This window comes from Corapipo altera, unplaced genomic scaffold, assembly GCF_003945725.1.
Source record: "Corapipo altera isolate COAL_440 unplaced genomic scaffold, ASM394572v1 111, whole genome shotgun sequence".
Taxonomy (NCBI): Eukaryota; Metazoa; Chordata; class Aves; order Passeriformes; family Pipridae; genus Corapipo; species Corapipo altera.
Genome location: NW_020884973.1, coordinates 9,965 through 19,731, shown reverse-complemented (window position 1 = coordinate 19,731; position 9,767 = coordinate 9,965). Strand labels below are relative to the sequence as shown.

At 40.7% G+C, this 9,767-nt stretch overlaps 1 protein-coding gene across 2 annotated transcripts in view; it reads right to left on the bottom strand.

The window, feature by feature from the left end:
- Nucleotides 1–8,207, bottom strand: part of KCNIP1 (potassium voltage-gated channel interacting protein 1) — a 469,203-nt gene extending 460,996 nt beyond the window's left edge. Inside the window, exons 1-2 of one of the 2 annotated variants that reach the window (XM_027665221.1) lie at nucleotides 8,148–8,207; nucleotides 6,992–7,719 (exon numbers count right to left, since the gene is read on the bottom strand). In XM_027665221.1, the coding sequence (XP_027521022.1) occupies nucleotides 6,992–7,079 (88 nt within the window). In that variant the 5' untranslated portion in view covers nucleotides 7,080–7,719; nucleotides 8,148–8,207. The remainder of the gene's footprint in view (nucleotides 1–6,991; nucleotides 7,720–8,147) is intronic. The other variant, XM_027665222.1, reaches the window with a different exon arrangement.
- Nucleotides 8,208–9,767: the final 1,560 nt, after the last annotated feature.

Sequence of the window (9,767 nt, the reverse complement as noted above, 5' to 3'; positions counted from 1 at the left end):
ATTGGTTTTTAGTAAAGCTGTGCAAATGGCAAAGAAGTTGGTCATGAATATTTATTCCAATTACAACTACAGCAGCATTTAAGCTTGTGATAAAACTTTCCCATGTCTGCTTTCCATTACATTACCATTTATGAGCTTTACTATTCATACTAAAACAACAAAACCAAAGGTCCAATAACAGGAATCCCACAGATACCATCATAAAGAAGTCAGGACAGAAGTTCATTTGCAGCCCTAACAATAGGATTCATGCTCAGGAAACTACTTAGCTTTACCAGGCACCCAGCATGGAGCAGAAACACCACTGCAAGTTTTGTTGCTAGCATGAAGGTGATCAACACAGAGACACCCTATAGACAAGGAATAATTAATAAAAATATATACAGAATATAGCTTAAAAAAACCAGACCTGACTTGCAGCTTGAGACTGGTTTCTGAGAACAGGAAACATAGACAAGTGTTACCTTATTGTCACCCTTTATTATTGTGCTACTGGAGATAAAACCACACATTAAAATTACACTTCATGTGCTAATTTAAGCTAATTTTAGGATGATACTACTACCCACTTATGTCAAGCCATCTTCAAAAGTTATCCATTTACACTTAAACTTGTTTATGTGGCATTTATACCCACACTGTAGCGATATAGATATGCTAATTTGCCACATAGATTTTGTCCATTTAAATTGTGCAAAATGAACATGCTGCAATATATTTTGACCTAATGAACCTTCCAATGAACAAATTGAAGTGGAAATGGATAATTTTGAAGATGGCTTGACATAAGTGGGTAGTAGCATCATCCTAAAATGCCCATTTGCCAATAGCATGCTTCCTGTCTGGCCTACTGGTTATGGGGAGGAAAAAAAAAAAGAAAAAAAAAGCAACCAAAATCAATCAAAACCACCCACCCACACAATAAGATTTTTGTAAGTTGTTCTAATGCTATAGAATCTAATATGATTACTTTATTGCTTTTTTGAAATGACTTTTTTGTTTGAAAATCTGCAGATTAAACTATCAGTTACGCAAAAAAAAATTAATAATATTTTCTCTAAAGAAACTGTCTATTACTATAGGTCCGAATACAGACCTAGACAGTTAAACTGATATACTCTGCATTTTTCAAACATATTCCACAGAAATATCACAGTTGTTATACCTAATATCACTACTTTAGATGCCAGAAGAGAACATGGTTTGTCCACTGATATCTAACTACACCCAAGATTCCACAGTATTCCAGGCTAACAGACAGAAACACACACAAATGCATATTGCAAAACACCATTTAAAAAAAGCTTCCTGAAGAATTTCCCAGAGGATAGGGAAAAATTTTCTTTTTTTTTTCTGAACAAGTAACACTACATACTTATCTTTTGGGGCTACACCATTGCAAACAATTAAGTTTTTAATACATTTCTAACAGCCACATGTTTGCAAAGGCATTAGTTTCTGGAAGCAGAGGTTTATAAAAAGTTGTAAGAGGGAGACTAGAGCATTATCACTTTCTCTCATTGCCAGTTCTTAAAATCTGTCTTGCTTCTGATGACAGACAGAAGTGCAATGCATATACATATGTTCAGATTGCTTAAGCAGTATGGCCTTTGTGGAAAAGACAGCTTTATTTGCAGTTTATTTTTTAGACACAAACAGGCGTAACATACCAAACAGAGGTGTATTTTACTTAGTGGCTCAAAGACAGATCAATACGGAGAAAATATAACTACATATGTTGGTATTTTAAAAAGAAAAACAAAAACCACCCTTCCCACCAGTCATCTAATGAAATCAGAGAGCTTCACTGGGTGGAGTTAGGATCAGGTACTGAAAGGTGAAGCTTCAGTAGTTGCAGACTTTTCTCTAAGTGAAAATAGTTATTCCGCCCCTCAGAGCAGCAGTCCCTCTGTAACGGCATTTTATGTACAGAAACTCTCACTTACTTTTCAGGACAATTTGGAAAAGCATGACCACATGGACAAGCTCTAACTCCACTCTATAAATGCACATTGTTATGCGTTCTGTAACCACTGTCCTTATTAAAGAACATTTAAAACACCCAGAAAAGTAAAATAGAGAATTGATACATCAGTTTGCTCTGAGTCAGATCCCCCTGAATAAAAGTTTCTTTAAACTTGAAGGCAGTAGCTCTAATTTCAAGGGGTGAAGGCAGGCTATGAAGTCACAGGAGGATCAAAGTATCTTTTCTTATGTCACACAGGTGCAGGAACCCTGGCATCACTTGAACAACTGCAGTGAACCTTCCTGTGTCTTTAGGGCATCTAGCAACATTTCCCTACCCTTGCATTTTCAGAGGCTACAGTCATGAGGACAAACCTAATGAATGGTATGCTCCCAAGGCACAAGATTAACTTCCACTGAGAGGAGACAGAGCCTACGTATGACTAAGAGGGACCATGAACTTTCCTTACCATCTCACATAACATCTCAGAAGACTAGCTGCAATTTGGATTCACAAAGAAGCATCAAAGCAGACCACACAGCTGTAAAACACTCAGAATACTTTCTTTCAGTCTCAGATGCTGGGAGAAGATGTTTGAAGACTTTATCACTGCAGTGGAACAGACAATTAGGCAATTAAAACTGTGACAAGTGGACAAATTACCAGTTCCAGATGAACTGGGTTGCAGAATAGAAGTGGGAGAAGCAAGAAAACAGAAATGAGTGCCTTTGGCAAGCATCTTAATAGCATAACTAAAAGAAGGGCAGTTTGGGAACAAAGGTGAAAGGGTAGTTAATTTGCAAAAGCTTATCTGCTTTTGCAAAGGAACATTTTGAATTAGTTGGTCCCTAAAATCATCTTGCTTTTCGGGTGTTGATAAGTAGAACACATAACTAGAAATCCAAGAGGTCTTATTTCTGCTTCATTTTTGGTAACTCAGCAAGGCCCTCCTATACTAAGTTTTTAATGGCATTAGCAATACCTTCATACTCACACAGGCTCCTTGTTTAATCATTTTGCTCAATAGGAAACTCTCCACAAACTCATTCTTACCACCCGTTTTTGCTTCCAGGCCATGGAAGATGCACCACCATTTCACATACCACAATAAAGGTAATGGGAAAGAAAACCCAAACTTTTCACAAAACCTTCCCAAAGGCAATTTTGTTGAAGCTGCTGCTGCTCACACACTGTCCATTGCCACAGTAACTCACTTCTAGAAGCCTATTCTACACTCTTTCCTGGAGGTGCTGGACCCTCACCCAAGCTAAGAAGGAGAATAAGGGGTTATTCGGCTCATCCAGTGTAAGGGGGCATATCTTCTTCAATGCATACATCTCACTATGCCTTTGCTATTGTGGTAGTTTAGTCTGGGCCTTCCTTGGTGACCAGTTTGTAACCAAGGAAGTGCCCAGATTTACCCGGTATTCCCTACGATTTTTACGTAAGCCGGGGTATAAGAAGAAAGGAGGAAAGGCCTTCGGCCCTCTTGCCTTCCAGCGGCTTTGAGGTGCGGGTTTCCCTGCTGTTGAGTCTGCCGTGTTGGGGAGTGAGGCCTGGTGAGACCTTGCCAACCTTGGGAGACGGAGGTTGCCGGCAGTCGTTCCAGAGTGACTTTCTGTTGTCCCAAGGAGAGTAGTAAGATACTCTTTTACTAATTCTTTTAATTGCTAGATCTTGGGTTATTGATCATGTATATTTTATTTTGTTTGTGTTCCTTTTTCCCTTCCCCCTTCCCTTTCCCTTTTGAAACTGTATATATATATTTCAATTGTATATAACTGTAATATAAATGTAAATATATATATATATATATGTATTGCTTTAGCTGTCTCTCTCTCATTTCGGTTCTCTTGGATTTTTTTCCCCTTCTCCCTGAGGTTTGGGGGGGAGGGGAGGGGACTTCTTGTGGTAAGGTTTGGAGACTTGGCAGGGAGCCAGCTTCGAACCATATCAACTATGGAGGAGGCCTTCTCTTACACAGACACAGAGACCTCTGCTCTGGTACTAAGATTTTCCAAGTAAGAATGTACTAAGAAGCTGGCAAAATTTGCTAGCCCAGCTCTGCAGAAGTACCAGCTATGAAATTCTTGGTTTACAGCCTCATAGACTTGCTGCAGGTGTAAATCAGGACATACCATCCAGGCTGATGGCCATACAGTGGTATCAGGTGTGCCTATTCCCTTACTGCCCACTGCAGGGAGAGGCTGCAGTCTCCTCAGACGTTGTTGCAAAAGGAAAGACTTCATGGCTGCAACTGTCTCATTTTACTATTGTAAATAACCAAGGGGAAAGAAAAATGCTATTAAGACAAGCAGAAACCATAGAGTACAGCTAAGAATTGCAACTCATTTAACTGTGGAATATCTCCCACTGTAAAAACCTTCAGAATGACAGAAGCATAAGAGGAGAGTAAAATTTGTGCCTAATAAAGACTTTTCCTTGTAAAAGATATTTAAAATAAAAATAAAAAACCCCACGTTAAATAGTAAGAAAGAAATGAGGCAGGAATGTGATGAAAAACGCAGGTGATAATTATTGAATATGCAAAAACATGCAGAAGTTTTAATAAAAGGAGTACTAAACAATAAGCTCTGGGAGAAATGCACAAAGGTCAATGCCTTTTTTCTTTTTAATTCAACACTCCCAAGCAAAACTTTTTCTAACAATTTTCTTTCTAGTTATGAGTTTCATAGGTAATCATATGGAAACATTTATTCTTATTATATCAGGTCTTTGATGTCTATGTAACAAACTAATTCGTATGGTTTATTCCTTCCTGAATCCCAGTTCAAAACACAAGCAGCTGAATGGGAAAGAAAGAAGTTTATCAGAGTTTTAAATTCTTTCTTAATTCTTTGGCTCCCTAGGTTTCATAGGAAGCCACTCTTATCTCATCCAAACAGCTTGAAATGAGACATTGCCATGGGAAACAAATTGGTAAAACTGTACAATACCATTGCATCAGCTACAAAGACAACGATAGTGCAATGCTGGCACAGTTCAGAAGGAGGGGTGGGGGAAGCAGATCTCGGACATTTTATACTCTAAATTTTAGCTCTTCATATAGTGCTATCCTGTCAGACTCACATGCTTATCTATCCCATTGCCAAAGCAAAGGCAACTCCGGCAGTCTCATTTCATTATTTCATTTACTATGTCAGGCAAACCAAGGGTTGCTCAAAAGCTCCCCATTAGATGAACTGCTCTACATGAGTGTGTGGGGAAACACCACCAGATCAGAAATTTCCTCTTGTCTTCAGTGGAGTTCAAACAAACAACAAAAAATTTATCATTGATGACTTGGGAACATAGTAGCATACACATTGTATTCCATTATCTCCTGAAAAAAGCACAAACAAAGTACACCAAGTTCACCATACTGACATGCTGTAGAAGAAAAGGTCTTGGAGAGAGCATCCTATCACTTTTTCTTGTGCTCATGACAATAAGTAATTTATTTTTCTCTCTTGTTTCTAATATTAAGAGAGACATCCTGGTATTAATCATTAATTATAACCAACATCTGACAGCTCTTTTCTACAACAGACTTCTATAAGTTTTTCATCTTTCCTCTGCTGGTGTTTGACAGCCTATGGATTACATGGAGTAAAGTGGAAGAAGAAGAAGAATTAAACACAAAGATGTAATTTTAAACCAATCTTGATTTTAAAAGCAACCAACCTGTCCAGTATTCTTAACATGAAACAGACATTTTCTGGTGCAGATTTCTTTTGCAAGCCAGTAAGGTTATTATGAGAAAGCTGTCTAAGAACTACATTTCTTTTCTAGAGAGACAGATTGAATAAATTTCCCAAGTTTCTGCTAAAGTAAGCTGCACTTAAAAGTCCTTGGCACCTTTATGTTTGCTATTTTAAAAATCAGCTCAGCCTACTTTATTTTATCCTAAGAAACAATTTAAACATTAAAATCAATGCTAGAGCATATGTGTTCCAGACAGCCAACACAGCCACACACATCCAAGAATTCTAACCTTATCTGAAATTTAAGTGCTTCTTTTTTTGCTCCTTGACTATGAATACATTAAAAAGAGCTCCAGACTGTGCATTTTAAAAAAACCTGCATCATAACAGACACTCTTCAGCCTTATACAAATATCTCTGCTAATAATTTAGCCTGAACTCTACTATTAATTCTCAAAACCACACCCCCTCCAATCAAGCACGTAGAGCTTGGAGAAGTCTGACCCTCATCTAAGAACTGACCGCATTTCAACAGGCAAGCAGCATTCAGGCATAATATTATTTACTATTGTCAGGAGTTCCTAAACAAATCATCAATACTCACACAATTAACTGCCAGAGGTGTGCTGAGAAGTATCATGGTGAAAGGAATGACCAATAAAAGTAATATAACTTACCTTAACACCAACATAGGAACTGCTAGGTGTACAAAGCAGAATAGAGGGTTTATTTTGTTTGCTGTTTGATTTTAGTAAAGAGGACAGCATAAATAATTTTGGTACTCTTCCACCTGCACATGGGAAGGTACACCGGGTGTAAGTGACAAGCAAAACTTAGATAAACAAAAGATACTCAAATGTATGCGGTAAGTAGCGACCTAGATTTTGAACCAAGGTACACACATGCTTCAAACAAGCAAGAGACACTAAAGTAGAAAATGACACAGAGAAGTACCTATTACTGACAATTATGAAGACTTTGAATTTTTTAAGCTGCACATCAACTGCTTTCAGAAACACACCTCTGAACACATCAAAATAGCTTGCTATAGTTGTGAAGCACAGCAGATTGACAAATACAGGTAACAAACTACACAAGTTAGAAACAATTACATAAGGCTTTACAGCACAGCTCCAATCTTCACTGCACACAGCAACTTCTTTCAGAGCAGCCAATTCCCAGAATTAAACCAGAACACCTCTGAAGAGACAATAAATCCTATCAGAAGCCTTCTTAAAGCCTAGAAAACTCCCCCCACAAAGCTAATAGCAAACAGAAGAAGTAACAAAAGAACAGTATGAACTAAAATGTTTTCCCTTACCTTTGCTGAGAGTGCCTGTGATGAGCTTAAAAATAGTCTGGGCAAATTTGACAATCCCATGCTTACATCTCTTTGAACATCCACTCATGGTTCAGACGGGTAGAAAAACTCTTCTCTCTTTCAAAGTCCAAAAATAACAACAAAAAAAAAATAAAAAAGAGAGTTCTTTACAAAGTTGAGATGACAGGTTGTGCAATGCACAGAATTCTGCCCTCGTGCACCAAGTCCCAGGCTCTGCACTGAGGTTTGCCACTCTGAAGCTTATAGGATGGATGGCAATGGAGCAATGTGCATCCCCTTTTAATTAAAGGTACAGCTCTCCCTATCAGCCTCTCGGCCGGAACTGCACACACCTGCCGCGATGACCTGATAGAAGCTGCTAAGCACAAAAACACCTAAACCAGTCAGGGGGCATGGAAGGTTTACCTCACCAGGCTGTGCCCCGTTTCAGGGCTGCCAGGCTGGGCACTGGGAATGCAGCAAGGAATGCTGGAGTCACCGGCTGCTGACTGCTGCAAACAAAAGAAGCTACTGTTTGGAGACCGTTTTCTTGGTGCTGTTTTCCAGCTGATTTCAATTAGGTTGTCGATTTTACTCTCTTCAGGCGAAGGAAACCTCGAAAATAACACTATTTTTTCATTCTACCAAACTGTAGTCACATTTTGCATGCAGAAGGCTGCAGAGCATTCCTTTGCAAAACCTTCTAGAAGTAGAAAAAAAAGCTGCACCTAGAAAAAAAAATCTCTTTAATTTTACTAGCTTAGATGCTGCTCAGATAGCGATTTGCTCAGCACTCAGCCTTCCGGAGCCGGCTGGGCTCAGGCTCACCCCTCTGCAGCACTACATTTCACTTTCCGACCGCTGCCTCAGTCGTACTGGTCCGGTGCTCACAAGGCTCCCTGTACCGCACAGGGAGTTATCCCCTAGCAACAGCCGCAGCTCTGCCTTCTCCAGTTCAGTCAAGTTATTGCTGCGTGCCTGAAATACTCTGAATAAAAAGACTTGATGCGTCCAGCAACGAAGCGGAGATACCTCAGACCCCACCTGAGCGCTGGGCAGACTCAAGCATCTTTGGTTTAATTCATGCTGACCTCATCTCAGGTGTTCTTAAACAATCTCCCAAATGCAGTTTGCTTGTCCCGGTTACCAGGCTTACCTCAGGTTTCTGCTCACACCTAGCTGCCACCCGTTAGATTAATTCATCAGCCCTCTCTCTAACAAAGTGCTCTGGAGCCACCCATCACCTCCGAGCGGCAACAGCTCAGTCCCGCCTTTACGAGCGATAGGCGCAGCAAACAGCTTTGCACTTCAGGGAACAGCGATATACCCTTCACTCAGGGGGCAGTAAACTGCTTTACTGGGATAACTTACATTTCTCAGGGAAAATCCAGGGCTTTGCCAAATGGCTCACTTTGATCTGAGACAAGCGACTGTCTGTCCCTTTCGGCGGGAAGCGCCCTTCCCCCTTCTCGTCTTCCCCTCACACGGGCACTTCCGCGCTGCCCCCTCCCCTCCCCACACCGCCTCTCAGCTTCTTCACCTCCCCCTCCTCGCGGAGCACTGTCCAGAGTGGCTTCCCGCCGCGTCATTTTACCCCAGAAAAATTGTCGCATGTAAAAAGCGACTTGAGGATAAAATGACCTCGTCAGCTCGTGCTCGTGCTGTCACCCCCGCCCTGAGCCGGCAGGCACAGGACATTTTGCTGCCGCCTCACTTCCACCCCGTCTCCTCACATTTAATTTCAGGCCTTTTCAGATGTAATAGTCCCCAGCTTTGGAAAACTTCCACAAAGCATGAAGGGAAAACAGGTATGAGCTCATGAAGACTATTGCCCTCGGCCAGCAGAGGTGGGGGAGGCTTCTAGGGCCACCGCTAGGCCCACACGGACATCCCCTGCGACTGCAGCCTTTATCTTGGGGCTGTGCTCCACGGGACAAAAGTTTGCCAGCCGAGCACTCAGAATACGCTTTGAGGCACCGGTGGCGAGCACTGAGGCTAACCCTCCTCTTGCAGGCAGGGAGAGGGGTAAGGGCCCTGCTGCCTCCACATCCTCCCCACCTGGATTTCAAATACCCCAAAGTCTTGGTGTTCCTGCCACCATCACCTCCACGCAGCCCAGAGCCTTGATTATACATGACTTCTCTATTTCACAGATTATTATATTTGTGAGGGTCCTCAGCCCAATGTTATGAATGGTAAACTGAGTCAATAAAAACATTCCTCAACATTGTTAAAAACATATGGCTAAACAGGGAGTGGTGCACAAGCTGCATATGTAAATAATATTTCTATCCCCTACACCATGGATTAACAATCTGTAAGGTAAAGAATATAGAATGATGTGAGGATGGAAGGTGGGAATGGGCATGTGGGTGTGATTTGTTGAAAGCACAGTGCTAAGTAACTCCTTAATGAAACCATCTCCAAGGCTGTCCTTTATTCTCAGAGTTCCAATTCAAAGTTGAAAATGTGATTCTTCAAAAGAAAAAAATAAACAGTAATAAGGCAGTAAAACGTCAATAGGGAAATCAAGGAGTCAGCAGGTTGTTAATTAGTATATCTCTATATCAAAGGTTTGCAGCATGTTTAATTGCATTTGTATAGATCTACATTATGATATAATTGGGGGGTATGTAGGACAATAAACAGAAGGAATGCTACGAGCAGTAGTAAAAAAAGTTGTGGAAACTGAGACGTCTTACATAGCAGGGAAAATAAAACTGTATAATATTCAGACGGGACTTTAAGCCTCACTGGCACTCTAATTTCCAGAGAG